Source organism: Tetrao urogallus (assembly GCF_951394365.1).
Source record: "Tetrao urogallus genome assembly, chromosome: 2".
NCBI classification, from domain to species: domain Eukaryota; kingdom Metazoa; phylum Chordata; class Aves; order Galliformes; family Phasianidae; genus Tetrao; species Tetrao urogallus.
In genome coordinates this window covers 46,956,837-46,975,319 of record NC_136814.1, presented here as the reverse complement: position 1 = coordinate 46,975,319, position 18,483 = coordinate 46,956,837, and the positions used below count along the sequence as shown (strand labels likewise).

At 41.5% G+C, this 18,483-nt stretch overlaps 1 protein-coding gene across 1 annotated transcript in view; it reads right to left on the bottom strand.

Annotated features, from left to right (window-relative positions):
• LOC306958547 (SAM and SH3 domain-containing protein 1-like) overlaps positions 1–18,483 on the bottom strand; it is a gene marked incomplete at both ends in the record, with an annotated part of 517,789 nt that overhangs the window by 24,264 nt on the left and 475,042 nt on the right. Inside the window, 2 exons of the mRNA XM_079550091.1 lie at positions 1,324–2,159; positions 6,300–6,432. Of these exons, the coding sequence (XP_079406217.1) occupies positions 1,324–2,159; positions 6,300–6,432 (969 nt within the window). The remainder of the gene's footprint in view (positions 1–1,323; positions 2,160–6,299; positions 6,433–18,483) is intronic.

The following is an 18,483-nucleotide window of genomic DNA, read 5'->3' as shown; positions in this document are numbered from 1 at the left end:
CTTCTTTCATCATTGTACTATTATTAAGAGAAAGTCATGTTTTCTAAGTATGTCTAGGCAAATAGACACTATCATGTCAGTGGCAGGGAAGGTAGTTACAGCAGAAGAAATATTGAAGTAGCCAATTAATGGCAATGGGAAAAAAAGAAAAAAATCCTTAATTTCAGGTCCACAGAGCAAAAAATGTACCACTAGGATTTGGTCAACTCCCATACATAATTCAGAAGAACAAGGCTGTGACTCTTATATTGAGAATACCTCACGCCTGAAGAAATGAAGTAGGCCTCTCAAAATAAAATATGTAACTCAAGAGGAAAAGCTCTTTTGCTAATGTAATCTTCACTGGAATATCTTGCTTAATGTTATGAGTGAACTGCTGTTTCCACCCACTGAAGTAGGGAATATATCTACATTGTCAACAAGAAAAGAGACTTAGCTGTTTCAGCTTTGGAAATCTGGCTGAACCCAAAGGCAAGTTCCCAGGAAACTCAACATCATGGTGAAGGAAACTGCCAAAGCTAAGTATATAGCCAGGAAGAGCCTTTGGGTCTCTCTGGAGTGCTCAAATCACTTAATTTCCCATTGTACGGTACCACTTCTTTTTTTTTTTTTTTTTTTTTTTTTTTTTCTTCTCCTTTTGATCCTTTTCCACACTGTTCTGACAGAAGAGAACATCTTCACCTCATGCAAAAAAGGAGTGGTAGTGGCCAGGAAAAGAGCAGGAGGAACTCTTCTGATGTGGTGAGCAGCAACCAGGAGAGTAGTGTCTAGATAATGCAAAACTCCCTGTCCTTCTGCACCTGAGTGTTGACAGAAACTACAGAGCTGGGTGGGCATTCTGATGAGATGTAAGCTGAATGGGAAAGGGCCGATATGAGGCAGTGACAGACAGTTGGAGAGAAATTGAGCACAATTAACAAAGCATGCCTCAATCCTCTGAAAATTTTGTAACTCTCAGTATGCCTTTAAAAGAACAGTGACTTACAAAGCATTTTAAAAAAAAAAAAAGTTTTTGTAATGCCTCAAAGCTTTTCAACACTGATCTCAATTTACGTTCTATAGGAATTTTAAAAAACCAGCATTTTGTCATGTTTGCTCTCTCACACATTCCACAAAACTCTTCTCTGATGCGATTATATCAAATTCCTCGTGGCATAACATCATATTCTTTTCTTATAGCTGAATTCCAGTGCTTAAGCTTTTCTAAAGGCAAGGAAAGCAGGAGAAGCACTATTTTTTACTTCAAAGTATATAGTAGAAACAGAGTTGACTGCAACCTCACAGAAACTGGAAGACCACCTTCACGTAAACTCTTTGACTCACAGACTTTTGGTGGATTCTCAAGAGAACCCTTTTAGTACAACGATCCACTGTGGCAGCCCACTTCCTCTTGGCCTCCTCATCCTCCTCGAGCAGGCATCTCCTCAGGTCCTGCTTGTCAGCCTTGCTCAGGGTCCTGTCAGTAACGGGACGCACCAGCTGTGAGAGGTTGAGGTGACTGTATAGGCTTCTCTCCACCACATAGGTAATATTGAACTCGCTGACAGAAGTGCGCCCTCGAAGCCTTCTGTTTGGGAAGCCACAACCTCCACCCCCTTTTGCTTTGTGCCGCAGTAATTGTAGGTCACAAGTTGTGGTGGATGCTCCTTTCCTAGCAGGGCGCTGGCAAAGAAAAGCTCTGGAACAGGAATAGTTAGTATCCATTTTCTTCAATCGGATCTGCTTCCTTACACTCTGAATCTCCTCCAGGGACACCAGAAGATGGTGCTTGTGCCTGCTGCTGTCATAAAAGCAAATGCTCTCTGTACTTACCCCATGGCTCAGCGAGCCGAGGCTCTTCTTCATCTCCCCATCTGTCAAGGAGCGGCAAACTTTCTGGGTCTTCTCATCTTCCGGGTAAGAAAAAAATGTCCCAAGTTTCTTGGGAGGCTTGATAAGGCCACGGCTATCAGTTTTGCTGAAGGTCTTGACCAGTTTCCGGCTAGCTCCCCATGTATCAAGACTGCTAGATGAGGGAGAAGTAGTAAGCGAGTCCGAGTCATCCTCTGTCTGCTTCTCGCAGGAACCATCAAAGTAGAATTGCTTCTTGTGAACTCCAGAGTAAAGTGCTGATCTGTCATCCAGTATAGCAGAGTTGTCAAGCGACTGCTCTTCTACGCCTGCAGGGGACAGAAGCAAGACAATACACATCATAGTTCATAATTCCCTGAAACATTTCTCCATAAAATCTTATTTTTTTCAACTAAGATATCAACAACCATCCATTTAAAACTGCAGGAAAAATTTTCCCGATACAAGAAACTCAGAAAGTATTTGCAGCTGGGTAAATCTGAAGGAGCAACGTCCGTTTGTGAAGTGAGAGTTCTGAGGTGAGATAACAATATGTAGACCACAACATCCTGTAAGTAAAACAATTGTCATTTTAAGTTTTTCTCATTCACCTGTTGCTAATTGAGACCTCAAATGGTGTCAGAAATCCTGAAATCCTGGAACTGGGACATGTTTCTTAAGTTTTTCTTCTGATACTTGCATAAGATGCTTTCTTAAAAATCAGCTTTAATGAAATTCCAATAGGTGGGAAGTATATCTTGGTATTAAAAACAAACACACAAACACAAGCATCATTCGTTTAGGTTCAGTTTTCCAATACCCAATGCTTTTTCTGCAAAAATCAGTATCTGTCCCAGAAAGTTGTAGAGCTGAGCTTTGGGCTGAAATGAAAAGATTTGGGATTTTGATAGGGGAAAAGTAACCAACTTTAATTAAATAGAATTCACAGATCTGAAGTAAAAAAGAAAGTAGGTCAAAACTGTGGTTGTTCCAATTACAGCAGTGTTCTGCTAATGACAGAAACTCATTGTTTTCACTAAATATATATTTCATAGAAAGGGAAGAAAACCTTTTGAAACACAAGTACTGGATATGGGAAAACAGCAGGACTCCTTTCTCAAACAGAGTGAATGGACAAAAATTACCTGCAACTGTGATTCCTTATCACTCTTATCATTTAAGAAACATTTTTCCCTGGTGTTCTCTGTAGGGGCAGATATTCAGTGCAGTAATAAGAAAAGAATCAAACGAGTACACATCTTGCTCAGTCCTGCTTGATAAATGTTACTGCATTTGTGGGCATGTAACAGAAACACACACAGAAATAGTAAATTTCCAGTACAATCCAACTTCGCCTTCCTCTACGATGGCTTCTACAATTCTAAAGCAGAGCCAAGTTTGAACCATTTCTAAAATGCCTATGATTTACTAAACTCAATAATTCAATAATAGGGGGAAGAATTTAAGACAGAAGAGCATTATTTTCCTTGTATAAGCATCCTGTCTCATCTTCAGTTGTCTCACTGGGAAAAACATGTTTGTTACTCATTTGCAAAAGCTAAGACAGTGTTCTACCAAAGTAAAACTCAGTGTGACATTGAAGGAATAGTGGATACATCTGACACAACTTCTGCTCGTGAGAATTTTTCTGGGGTAGGTCTGCACATTGGAGTCTGACTTTAACACCATTTCCACCGGACTGTTCAGTCTGTTCTTTTTCCTCCACTGATTCTCAATCTGAACAGAAAACTGACATTGTCTTGGGACTGAATATGTGCTGATAAACAATTTTAGTCCACTAAGTAAATATGTTTTTAAACAGATTGTAAAATATGCATTGTGTGTCAACACTGTAACAGATGTTATTTGGATTAAGTCCGTGACACAAAGCCATAATGACACAGATGTAGATGTGATTTGTTTTTAAATGTTACATAAGAATGGTGCCCAAGAAATAGAACCTTCAGTTATTCAGCTTACTGAGAGAAGACTTAACAGAAAACACACATGGATTCAAATATTGGCACATTCTACTGACAATCAGATCAGCAAAACTTATATTTAGTGCAGTAATTATTCTATTACTCCTCAACAGTAGAAACATATGAGGAGGATCTCAGACTAGGATGCCTTTCTTTAAAAACAATGGAAGTGTATATGGAATTTTGGCAAAGTTTTTCTTCTTTGAGAAGGAATTTCTGAGAAGGATTATGAATTCTTCTGGGGTATTTCATGTCAGTTTTCAAACTGAGCTTACTGTCATGCTTGGACAAAAGTTGTTGAACATCAACAAATTTACTGTAATTACACTGATGCTACCGTATCAAATTTGATATCCAAATCTCAAAAATCTGGCCATCTAGGATTTCACATAACTTCATGCTTACATACTGCTTTGAACAATAACAACAAACAGCTCAAGAACCAATTTGGTCAACCACAGGTAACCTGAAAGGGCAGACAGAAATCCCCAAATCCGACCACAGTATTATCTGTGATATTGCAGAATCCTCTGACATGTTCAAACAAGAATGCAGGCCTACATTACAAAATGTGAGGAGGGACAGTATTTCTAAAGCACTTTTAATACACTGTATGCAAACTTTTGTGTGGCCAGACCTTACTAAAAAAAAAAATATCTACTATATAGTAGATATCTACATATCTACTCCTAATGTGTAACGGGCTACTTACAGGGCCTTCTACTTATGTAGAAGCAATGTGTAAGCAACTCATATTGTTATTTAACAATATTATTTTATTGCTGTGGAGACTGCCAGGAGACAATGTACAAAAAAAAAAAAAAAAAAAGCCACAGTGCTAGCTAGATAAGATAAAATCTCTGAGTTATAGATGAATTATTCAGAAAAGCCTAGAGTTAAAAGAGAGAAGATGGACAGGAGATGGAAACGGAAGCAGAGTAAGATTATTATTATTATTTTTTTGAGTTAATTCAGTTATTTGTCTGTGAGGAGTACAGGTGGGAAAACTCAGTGGAAAAAATTTGGAAAGAACTGGGACGCATAACTGAAAGACTGAGGGGAAAAAAAGGAAATGAGATGAAATAGAACTGCAAGTGAAGCACTGTGAGAGAGGGAATTGAGAGCAAACCAGACAGTTAACAAGCTGAAGAGAAACCTAGTCAAACTGTAGGAAGGCACCTGCACATCCAGTAACTTCTCAGCTGCCTGTTCCTGCAGCTGCTCCCACTCCTGGGGTCTCTGGCTGATTGCTCCCTGCAGCTTTTTCCCAAGGTAGGAAATGCATCTCTGGTATTCTTTCCTCAGAGCAGGGGGAAAAACAGCCCTGTCTTGCCCAACTCTTCTCATAAAACATGCTCTTGCTTACCAGACTTATGCCCTCTGCATTTCCCCTATGAGATGATAAAAACCTCCTCAGACCAAGATAGCGGCCCAGTGCAGAGCCCTGAGGTGGTTGAGCCTTTCACTCCAGCTGGTTACACCATTATGCATGGGAGAGGTCGGCTAGATTACAGAACTGCCAACAGCTTCCTGCCACATACCCGAAAAGATGCATACATTCTCCTTAAATTCACTCAGAAGTAAAAAAAAATATGGCTCAGCTCACTACAAAGCTGAGGGGAGTCATGGCGTACGAGCCTGGGGGAAGGACATAGACAGGTACCCACGGTTCCAGTAAGGACTCAATTAGGGCTTTGCAGAGAAGCTACTCTGAGGCTCAGGCTTCTTTAGTCTGAGTGCTCACACACAGATACAGGTCATTCGGAGTTAATTTTGCAGCACGGCATTCCCAGGGGCTGAACTCTGTTTCCCATTTCCCCACCCTCCTCCTTCTCCTCCACCTCCTCCTCCTCCTCCTCCACTCTCTGTTCCTCTCCCCCTGTCCCTTGGCAGCATGGCTCAATCAGGAGCCAAACTGCAAGCAAGCTCCTCCTGAATGAGGAGTTAATGTTATGTGAGGCAGCAGCTATCCCATGAGAACATCCAATGTAGTTTCTGTACTTCAGCCACAGAACAATACCATGTAGTGCAATTGCTCTACCCACCAACCACTCCCCTCCCCAAATTTGCTAAGTGCTTCATCTGTGTATTATCCGTACAGCTGTCACACAGGCCTGGGAGATGGGAGCAAAGCAGGGGCTGCTCTGCTTACCTCCCTGAAGTGCCTGCTGGGCAGCTGTCTGCAATTGCTTCTACTCTTATTCCCTCTACAGTGGCATGCAACACAAACCAAGTTCTAATCTCCTAATGAAGGGCTCTCCAGTGCTCTGGAAATGCCAGGAGATCGGCAGTAACCACATCCTAGACAGTCACTTTCTTCCTTCTACTGTCTCAAAATGTAATTATTTGGGTAATGCATGCATCACAGACAAGCAGCCTTTCCCTGTGTCCCCTCAGAACACTTCCCACCCCTGCCCCCTTCTGTTCCCTCTCAACACAAAAATGTATTCACATATACAAGTTTAGTCATATATGTGTTGATTTTACCTTCTGTACTGGGTTTTTTCATTTCTTCCACTCTTATGAGTTTCTTCCTGACTCTGCGAGTAGAATTTACCAGCTTGTGCAATCTCTTAAACTTCACCGACTCCTCTGTTTCATCATCGGATTGTTCTCTTGACTGGCAAAGAAACAAAGGGAATATTAATAAAGTAGTTGTTCCACCGCTTGCTCCTTCAAGTCAAGTTAGCCCAGTTCATCTGCTGCGCCGTGTCAATGCAGCTCTGTAACTGGTGTTATATTTTCAGCCCAGGTCAGAGAGAAACATTTAAATTACTGAGGGTTTTCTTTTTTTCTTTCTCCTTTTCTGAAAGCATGACATACCATTTTGATTTCTAAATCTGTGCAACGTAAGATTCTAGGCACTGAAATGCATTCCTGCCCTTGTCTTTCTTCCCATGCATTGTGCAATAACTACTTCCACGTCCTCTCTCAGTACGTTTCAGGCAGGGCTCTTTCCCAGGGCTCTTCTTACCATACCAGTTACGCTCCTGTGGTTTGGGTCAGTCACTGCTCTGTCTGGCATCTCAGAACTTGCAGATTAAACCTGGTTATAAACAGCTTTTCCAAACCAAAACTCTGCCATTGGTGACTTCTCTTTTTCTTCCCTCAGTCTTCCCAGAAAATCAAAGCCAGCAGCACAAGAAAGGGACGGGAAGGAAAAGGAAGGAGGAGACCTCATCTGCCTCGCTCAAGCTGCTGCAGTTACCAAAAACTCCTTTCCTCCTCCCTGCTCCCTGCAGTCCTCCTGAAGGCTCTCGAGGCTGGAATTAGGATGGACACAGCATTCCTCCAACACTGACCAAGGGAAAACTCTGACCTTTTCAGATATACAGTGCAGTCCATATTCCCCAGCATCCCATTTCGTTTTGCATCTGATCCAGTATGCTCAGTTCCAGCTGTTTTCCCTCAAGCATCAAACATTACAGAGACAAAAAAAAATTCTCCCTCTCCAGCAGCAGTGACACAACAAGCTGAAACAATCCACTCCTTGTGAACGAGAAGTCGGCTTCGATTTTTGAGCCAGATTCAGCGCTCGATGTGCTACTTCCTCTGTTTTAATCAGTTCAGAATGCGAGCGGTGGTGGGGGGAAGGGAGAGGAGGCCAGCAGGATGCTCAGGCTCAGCCAGGATAGCCCTGGCACTGTGCACTGCAGATTCCTGCGTGCCGCAGGCTCCAGCTGGAGCGCGGTGCAGATTGCGTACCTCACTTCGTGTTCACCCATGGACCCAGCCAGTCCACTGCATTCCTAATGGCTGGCTCTAAAACCTTTATGCGACTTCCTGTCAGTGGAGCTATCTGGGTTTCCATGGCATCCTCATCCTTTTTCTCCTTCTCCTTAATTAAACTTTAAAAAAAGAAAAATCCCCAGCAGATGTGAGCCAAAAAAAGGGAAGGAAAAAAATAAAAAGGCCACTCTCTCCTCTTCCATTACAAGAATGCTGTCTTTGCTTATCCGGAGACTGAATAAAAGACAACCCAAATATATAAAAACGCTCTCTGCTTTTCAACTGCCCTTAAATACCTGGATGTGGCAATAACGGTGGGTGCCACAGGACAGGACACCAATTAGCAGCTGTATATGCACAAGTACATTTTCAAAGACTCAAATAGTGCCTGAAGGATTCAGCACTGCTTCGAAAGTCTCCCTTGCAGGAGTACATTTCACAGAACCAGCAGAACCACGCCAGAGCAAACGCCAACCACTTTCTGCAAGGGCACTGCCAATTACAGATTTTCCACAAATTTCCTGATATTCCAAAACAAGAAATAATACCAAATGGGCAACATATGGTGGTAGGAATTACCATTCCGCCATCCAAGAGCCGCAGGAATGCATTTACTATGGGTACAGACTGGATAGGTAATTAATAATTTTCCTTCAGAAGAAATAAGTCCATAGAGAGGAGTAACAGACTTGTTTATATCGAGATAAATTAAGCAGCAAGATGAGCATTAATTCAGAGATTATGGCTGGGACAGCTTAGTGTCATGTCAAACAAGACATACCTCAGACATACTTAGATAAGATGGAAAAATGGACTATTGACTGTAATCAAGTTCAGTCAAGACTTCTTAGTCTATTAAGCACCATCCCAGCAAGCAACCATCATGCATACTCTGCACTCCAGGTACATTTATTTTAAATGCAATTACTCTAAACCACTCCTTTCCTTCATTACTTTGCATCTGTCTTCAGCTTGTAAGTTTATAAAAAACCTCCCTCCAAGGATTTCACTGATGAATCCATAGCGCAGGTCAACCAGCCTGAATTCTGTACCACCAGTGTCCAAAAGAGACCTGCCCCCCTCAATGTCCTCTGCAAAGATTCAGTGGCAGTAACAAAAGCTTTTACAGTATCTCATGTTTGCATTCATTACTACTGCAGAGAAATCAAGTGTTAAAATACCTCCCATACAAGGCAGCGACATCCAACCCAAGTGGGTGGTAGGGTAGATCCCTACCACACTTCAAAATAAATAAAAGTGCATCCTAATAATGGCCTAGCTGGTATTTCCTGCCATTTCAGGACTCTCAGCATCCTTTGTTCCAGCAGCCAGGGTCCTTTATATGCTCTGACAGACACTTCCTAGTCTTGATGCTCAGCTGGGAGAGCTGGGAACAGCCTGTATTTAACAGGAACCGCCGGATAATAGCCTGACTGAGAACTAAGTCAAAATCTTTCTCCAGCAGTCTACTTCCTACCTTTATGGGGTAGCAAGTGGCATGGAAAATCTTTTTAAAGGAAGAGGATGGCTAATAAGGTTACAGAGAAAGGCCTACAAACATCTGTAATTACACGACTGGTGCTGATCAGGAAACTTTTTTTTTGTGTCAAATAATGTTGATTCCTTGAAAACGAACCTGTTTTGAAAAAGTGATCCCTTTTGATTTATTTCCTGATTTCCAAATGATTTTATTAAAAAAAAAACAACAACACACAAAACAAAACACCTTAGAATTATCAAATGATTCCATTTTGGCACATGGAAGACAGAGTTTAATTTTCCAGCTCTAGCAATGTTTTCTTTTGCAGCTAATATCAAACAGAAAACAGAAATGTAAAGCATTCAGGCTTCAATGACATATTTGGAAATTATCAAACTTCAACATTTTGATTCATCCAGCCTATTTTTCTTCTCCAGCTTTCAAGATGACAGTATGGCCTTTTTTGGTTGCTTTTCCTGCCCTCAGATGGGAAAATCAGCCCGGCCGCTGCAACTTGCAGCAGGCTTGGCAAGAGGCATCAGCACAACCTCAGCAGCCGTGCCCCTGCAGGGGGCTGCAGCGCCCTATTTTGTTCTGCCCTGCTGCCCTCCAAGCACGGCTCAGCACTACAAAAGGGCAGACATAACTTGTTAAAAAGAGGATGCCATGCCTGCAGATGGTAAGGCTGTTGTAGGCAGGGAGGTCTGCTGAACTTGGGTGCACAGGACTGCTCCTCCAGCCTCAGCATGGCTGTTGGGGCTGATGGAACAGCTAGGGCCTCTCAGCCACCCTGACTCGCCGTGGGCGCAGGCCTCTGTGTGCTCCAAAGGGAAAACAAGCGGATTTGCAGTACTGTAAATAGGAACAACTTAACTTCCATCTCCTCCGCTCCCAATTTTTCCATCCGAAGGCCCATATGGCTCAACTTTTAATTATTTTGGCTAATGCTATATGTAGTAATTCTGTGGTGAATGCTTAAGTGTTTCATTTCTGGTTTCCACGGCAACATTACATCAGATTGCAGACAGCTGGCTCCACAGTCCTAAACCATAACAAATTGGCCAAGCCAACGCAGAAAACTGTGCTTGCTTTAAAGAGATAGCGCTGCTGGGGAGCCAGCGTGGCTGGTGGGGCCCCTTGGCAGTGCCGGCTGGGCGGAGCCGCCTTCCCGCTCGCCTTGGAGCAAGTGTGTCCCCAGCACATCTGCAGTGCTCTCACGGCGCGGAAGGCCGCCAGCTCCGAGCTTGGAGCTCTGCTGCACAAGCGCATGCAAGGCCACAGGGAAACGGGGGCTAAATTAACAGCATCTGTAAGCACCCAGGACTGCATGTGGAGGGCGGCAGCCTACACGTACCACATGGCTGGGAAACTGCAGACAGGCCAAAGCCCATCCCCTCTGCACAGCTCTTCATCACTAACAAAGGCAGATGTAAGCCTGCAAACAGATTCTCAAGCCTGCAAGAGACCAATTCCCCCTGCTTTCCCTATCACCTCGTCTATTTGGATCACCCTTCTTACTTGTGAATCTCTAAAGGCTATTTGCTACCTCGAACATAAGATCAAAGTAAAATGCTGTACATCCAAGAGCAAGTAAGAAATTAACATGTGCACTTTGATATTCTCCTTTCAGTGTCCTCTGCTTTCTGTAGTGCTTTTCTCATTCACTGCTGCCTGCTCTGGAGAGAAGGAGCATGCCTGGCTGTCTAGCTGTAAAACATGCAGCCCCTTTCACAAGCCAGAGAAAGAACAATGTATAATCCTAGCTCCTCCCTCTGGACAAGTGCTTTGCACATACATACATACCCCTAACATTTATTAGGGTACTTGGAATTAATTGGCCAAATGCAGATCAGAAGTAGCTAGCTAGCTCTCGGCAGCACTGGGTTTGGAAACACTACAGGTTTACAGCAGTAGCCCTTAAAAAATACAAGATATGCAAAGCCCACCAGCCAGGTCCAAATAGAAATTGAGCACTGTCCTGAAACATCAGAACAATAGACAGTTAAAGCTATCACAACTGATTAAACTGTTTCAGCTCCATGAAGAAAAAAATATATGACTTTTACATGACCTGTATGAAGCCATTTAAAGGAATGTTAAACCTTTACAATCTACTTTATGTTCTGTAATTGTCAAGCCCCAAACAGGAATCTCCAGGAAACTTCCCATCTAAGAAACTGCGAAATGTCTTAATCCAATTAAGCCCAAACTGCGATTATTTTTAGCTATCAGAAAATTATTGTCCTGCAAAGTAGAACAAAACTACACATGCAGATATGCAACATATCACGTTAATCTCCCCTCACTAGCTTACTTTAGAGTTGTATGTCCTACTTCAAATGCAAAGAGATTCTTCTGTTCCTTTTAGGAGACGTGGCTACACGTGTCCTTTCTTCTCTCCCTCAAACAGACTCTACATCCGCCAAAAAAAACAACTATTCTAACTTTTCTTTTTTTTTTGTATTAAAGATGCCTGGATGAAGTCAGAGACAGGAAAGTAGGACAGAAAAGAACTTACACTCAGGGAAAGGAAGAGAAAACCTTTAAGAAAAGCTATGCACACAGTGCCATGCCTAAGAATAGCCACAAAAGCCTTTTCTCTTTCTCCCTCTCTGAAGCAGAAGGCACATCCTCTCCACATCACACTACAAGCTCAGTAACTTACCAGTTTCGGCATTTATAGGCCTAAAGCTCTGTTTCGAATAATTCCCCAAGTGTTCAAATGCTGTCAGCTTCGTAACCCTGAAATTTAGGATTAGACTCTTCTTCTTGAGTATTGCATTCGCTCAGAATCCTATGCACAAAATGCCTCTTCTCTGGAGTTACATTATCAGACACCAAACTGGTTCTGATTTCAGTGCTGAGTATGTAAAGAAGAAAAAAAGCGTGATGCTGGACTCAATTAGCTGTTTTCTTCTCACTGATTGATTCCCCCGGTTACTCGCGAGCTGCATAACTTGCAAGAAAGGCATAAGTCATCAGCTCTAAGCAAATCTTCTATTCACCACAAGGAAAAAGGGAGTGTTGTACATGGCAAACAATCCCTGTTTTCACTGACGAAGGCTTGCTGACCTCTTGCTGGCCTCCAGTTCCTTAATTACTGTCTATGGAATTTCAGTTAAAGAAAAAAAATACAGAGAATCTCTGCAAAGCCAGGACGATGCCTGACCCTCCAACACGACCACTGGAGTGGCGGCTGTGTCTATCGGAAATATAACTTGAGCCGTTTACCAGGCTCTTTAGATTTTCCCTTTTAAATTCTTTTGACGAAAAGTCCCCCTGACAATTTCCCTTTATAAAGAGCTAATTTGACAGAAAAATAAACCTGCTTTCATGTTTTTTAAATTAGCAAAATTAAATTTTTTCCTCAGTTTGCAGTGCTATAAAAAAAGAACATCACTAAGGCAAGGAGAGGCAAATGATGTTTAATTCAGAAATTTCAGACTGGTCTAGAATTAGCCGCATTGTGGCTTTCTGAAGGACTGTAGCATGACTTCCAACTGCTCCTCCTAGGCTGGGCTCAAGCCTCACTGCCTAACAAACAGATTCTGAGATGCTCAAGTAAATTACAGTCAAGCATACCTAATCCCAGACCTCGGAACAGAATTTGGGGCATTCTTCCTAGAACACAAGAAAACACAGGCCAAAATCTCTGCTAATTAGGAGCAGTTCTGTCCAGTGACGGGAAGTGCTAGCAAAATCATACTGCAAAAGCACCCTTTTTTAAACCAAGAAAAGATTCCTCATACTCAGAACAATGCCTTCAAAGGCCAGTTAATCTGGGATTACACCAGATCAATCACACAGTAAAATTACAGCAAGTCTAAATATCTACTTCCTTCGATAACTGGCTAATTTTAAGGAGCCACCTAGCCAAATATCATTCAATTTTCTCCATCTTTGTACTAACAGCTGTGCATCTTCTCCGTTCCGTAGAAGTCATGTAAGCTAGATTCAACTGGCATGCTGTAACTGGGTTCTTCCTCTTGAATTACTTCAGTCCCAAAACTCCAATGCAAAACCCCTCAGAAAATTCTAAGCTTTGGATAAAAACAGCTGGTGTTCTCCAATTTCAATAACATAGCGGCCCACATCAAGTGAAACATGACAGCAACTTCCTTGAAACATATCCCAGATTCTCTTAAAGTTCATGGCCACGAGTGAAACTGATCTAAGTTTTGGGCTTTCAACTTGAGTTTTCAAGGTTTTATGTTTCACTAAGAAAGTTTCAAAACCACTAATCCTCAGAGAGGCTGTTTATAGAAAGGTGAGTAAAATTCTGATGTGATAGTCTGCATCCTATTCTGAGGTTACAAAAGAAAGGTCTCCAAATTTTTTATTGAAATTGCAAGAGCTAGAAAAGATTTTTGCCACTTAACAAAATTAACTGAGGAACATGAATTGCAAAGACTATGCAAGTCTAAAACACATAGTGTCAGGCCCCCCAAGTAAACTGAATGAAACGGCAAGTCCGTGTCTGAGTTTGGTCTGTGGTTACTTACAAGGAAATCAAAGGAGAGTCCAACAGCTACTTTGGTGAAAGATACATTACACATTAGCTAGTGACGACACTGCTTGCTGAAATTAGTGGGAAATATTTGTCGTAAGTAATGAGAGCACAAAAATTTAATTCTCCCTGGAGGTCTGTCTTGAGACTAGAATAGCTGCTTAGGCAAATTCTTAGACTTTAACTGTTTCCAGGTTTTAGCTAAATAATTTTGCAAAGCACATTGCTGACGTTTGCATCTGTAAGCCAGATATATATCCTCATGGTGAACTGTTTCTCTCACCGATGAGAATAATGAATTTCAACTACATTACAACTGCACTCACATAGTCCTCATCATAGGTGTATGTAGCAGAACGAAGATCTGTTACATTACTTCATATCTGTTACATTACAGCATTTCTTTCCAAATCTCTTGGAGACTCTCCTACCCACAGGAACATGAGTGTCCACTACATTTTGTGTTTTGGCAAGGGTAAGATGGCCTGGGGAGAATCCCTACTCTTTAGTGTAGACTGTATTACTAACGAATGGAGCACACCACTGGTCCTGTAACCTCCGAGCATTTCAGAAAACCAACTGTGGGAGGACAGTGTATAAAAGTACAGTGAAATTCACTTCAGATTCTTCAGGGAAAAAAACCAATGAGAATCCTTTAGCAAAGGGTGTGGTAATTCAAATTACATTATGGTAGTATTTTTGAACAATCAAAACTATTAACGCTACTGTTCTCACTGTGAGAAGTCAACACCAGCAGCGGGGAAGAAGCAGGGACAAGTGGTAAACGACAGGAGTGCAATTAAAATCTTCTACTGTACCACAAGTAAAGATATTCAGTCTGGGTCTGCCAAATAGGACAGTGAAACACATGGCTTCTGAGATTCCTAATTCTTGAACTGAGCAAGGCTTTGTTCCAATTTAATAGGCTTGGTTTCCGAAAAGATGGGGGCAGGGAAACCAAGTTATGGATTACAGCATCTCCTGCTGGCTGATGTATGCAGTGAGAATGGTCACATGAAAAAGCTGTAAACCATGGTCTTCCGCCCTCTATGTAATATGCAGAGAAGTTAGGCAGCTCCCCAGATGCCAAAAAGTATAAAAGACAAAGGTGTCAGAATATATACTCAACTGACTTGCTTTCCGCCTCCCATCCTCCCAAAATATGTGGCCAAACATTTTAGGGTGAAGTCAGGCAATGGGACTTGTCTGCATGTAGTCAAAACAGAGATGGTTATGAACACACTTAATCACAGTCACTGCCTGTGCATTAATGCAAGCTCTCTTCTCAGTCATGATAGTGGAAGGATTTTTCTTAGAAACCTTACTAGAGTGCAATTATATTCAGTCTTCACATGCACAGGAGCAACTCCTGCTGGCAGAGAACAGGAGGTGTACTTGGACAAAGTTACTGCCAGTTGTTCTGCCATAACCCTGTCCAGATGTTATTTAGCGCCACCAGCTAAATAGACATACCCAGCTAAATCCTATTTGATGACAACTTGGCAGAACCTCCGTGGTAAGCAATACTTAGAGAAGTTTTACACTTTAATTCCCAAATAAACGCATTTCTTCCTCAAAGTCTAAAATGTTCTAGAAATAAAATCAGGTCAAATAGGTTAAAAGAAAATCAAAACAACAGAACCAACACTATACAATGTTTTTTCAAAACACTGTATAAACACAGCTGTGATATCCCACTCTGTACAGCACTGATCTAGCTTCAAACTTTGTGTTGTGTCCTGGAAACTGCAGTGAGGATTTGTTTCTCTCATGAAGGCTTCTGTGTTACTACACCCATGGGAAACCCTGCTGCTGCTAGGCACAGACAGAGATGGGGGGAAGATCGTAACAAAACATGCAGCCATTCTTCTGCTAGATTCCAATGAGAGGCACTGGACAACTCCTGACTGAGATCATTGGAAAATGAGGACAGCTAGTGACTCCCAGGGCAGGTCCCCACGATAGCTGTACAGTGTGGGACTTTCACATTTTGAAGCTCTGTCTTATTATTGGCTTTCTTCAGCATGACTATTAATAGCTGCTGACGATATTACAGAAACTTGGGTATGAATAATAAGTATACCATCCAATATAATGAGGGACATCAGTGCCTTTCAGGAGATCTTTACACAAACTGGGTCACTGGACTCTTCAGAGCAAGGATGAATGCTCTGCATTCATTCACAGCCACACTCAGTGTCAGCTTTCCTTTGCTTTTTCTAAGAGCATACAGGGCCTGGAGGCGGCAACAAGATCTCCGAGAACTGGAACATAGAAACATCCTCTTCCATCCTGAAGCCTTTCAAGGAACGAATTGACTTATGAAAATTGGTAAATCCTCTGATAACAGCAAAAACAGGCCTAACAGTGCACAGCTTTCAAAATGCCAAAGTATCAATGTTGTTGCAGTTTAAACACTACAGTTCAAATTACACAAAAAATCTAAATCCTACCCTACTATCTCCATTTATATCTAACTGGTTCTCAGTATTCACTGACTTCTACCTTAGCTCTAAAAAGCTAAAATGAAGGAATTCCTCATACTGATTGTAATATAATTGTATATAATTATCAATAATAATGTTAAAAAATGGTTAAGTGATTCAAGAATCCATCAGTAGTAATAATAATAATAAATTTAAAAATTGCTCTGTTTACAAAACATTAGCAATCTGAACCACTGAAATACAGCATAACCCTGAATAATAAGGATTTGCTGTAGTTGTACCTAGATTTACTCTGTGGCAACTGGTGCTATAAAAGTTACATTGCAATTATTTCTTTTCTTCCTACTCTTGCACTTACCAAACAATACAGCAATAGCTTGTGATTCAGAGGTAACTGTGTCAGACTCGGTCTTTTATTTGAGTTAGTTTTGTGCCACAAATTAAGTAGGTGCCTAGGTAGTACAATCCCGATTCAATAGCTACAGCATGTCGCCAACCCAAATGAATAAGACCCAAACATCATTCTTGTCCATTATTCTGCTTTTCACAATGGTAGTAGATACAAAACCAACACTGAATACTCTTTCAGCCCCATTTAATGACTTAGCGAATAAAAATGTCCTCAGGAGATAACACAAACAACGGGAACACCAGAAGACCATTTTGGTTTAGCTAGACCTATCTCTGTGTGGACTTGATTTGCTGCTTTCTACTACCAGATGGATCAATAGCAGATGGGAAAGAGCAAAAATGTGATTAGAAATTTTCCTGAGCAATGGCCTCACTGTAGGAGACCTGCATGTCTGGTCTCCTGCTTAGCAGAACTGTTGCCACTGACTTCAGAGAAAACAAATAGGGCGCAAATTTCCTAATGGTAGGGGTGCCGTGCTAACAGTTCTGGGTGAAGTGGTTTTTAGAGGACAGGTGGAAGAGCACTACTCCCTTCCTCTCTTTCACCTGTAGGCTGTACTGTTAGGGGAAGACTGTTATTATTTCTTTTTTAAATTTTAATGTCTCCCTTCTGAGGTTGACATGGTAGTACGTAGCAGGGATTAGGGTTCAGAGGCTCTCACTGTGGCACTTCTTAAATGAAGCCCGTTACGTTACCTGGACGCCTGCACTAATGAGCGCTGATCATTATTTGATGATCAAAACTGCAGCACAAAAGACCAGTGAGACCAACAAAACACTTCAGTCCAAGGATAATTACAACTTTATTAACTCACATCCACAGAAGCTGTCAGCAAAGTTAATTAGTGGTTTGTTTCAGCGACAGCCTATGTATGATGCACACACTTCTGTCACAATCCTCCTCTCTGCTTCCCCCACTCTCGCAGGAAGTATGACGACTGGTACCAATTAACAGTCTTTCAGCAGAGCACACAGAAAGGATTTATATGGGTTTCTCCTAACACTGCTCCATGCTTCAAGCAGAGCTCTGGAGATACAGCAGCTCTACCAGGCTTTTGCTCTAGATGGACAAGAGTTTCAGGGTCCAAAGGTCATCAACTGTGCTTGTATCATTAAGAAGCATAAAAGGCACCTCAGTAAATGGAAAGAAAGTGATAATTTTCAAAACCTCTTTCCCTTCACTTTCTTACTCCTGTGGATAAATAGGGCCTTATCTAAAATCCAGAATGAGATTAATTTGGAATCTAAACCTGCTTTACATGACAACACCTAGCAAAAGGCAAGGTAGTCATGTCCATGGCTACTGTGAGCAGCTTTCATTTCAACAGAGATGAAAATAAAAATGTAAAAATCAATTTGTTAAAAATGATTAGGTGTTCCAGACTTCAGACATCTGACTAAGAAGAAAAACAGTTTCAACTGCATTTCTACATTAGTAAACTAATAATACACATGACTTTGTTGCAAAGCAAAGGAATTGTAGTAGAGAGGTTGAAAGCTACCAACTGCTCTAAAGTGGCAGTGAATCAAGTCAACTAATGGCTTGGCAAAGCTTCTGTTTGTTTGTTTCTTATGAAAAAACAAACAGAACTATGAATTAATAGCACAGAAATGACATAAGGCTGCTTCCCTGTGGATGCTGAGATGAGCCTTCAATCCTTTGCTCATCTTTAGGATTTAATTTTAAAAGGATATGAAATAGAAATTTCCTTTCCCCAGTAATTTAAAGAGGAGGGGGCAAGAAAAAGAATCTTTAAATCCTAAAAGTCAGCTCAGTATCAATGCCAGCCATATTAGTCATAAACACATGAAGGTTATACAAGCTAATTTTTTTTTTTTTTAAAACAGAATTAAAAACAACAATTATATTTGCCCACTAGATGCTATCTCACAGGTGGTTGCTCTTATGCTGTGGGCAGGCCTGACTTGAAAGTATACAGAGAGAGATCACCAGATGTTCTGTCCCAATTTCTAGATTCTCCAAGTGCTTAGTAACTACCTTTTCTTTCTTCTTGGAATGCTGTTAGTGGCAAAGCTAGACCATAAAAACATAATGACCCATCCTCACAAGTCCTCCTAACTACCAGCAAGTTTCAC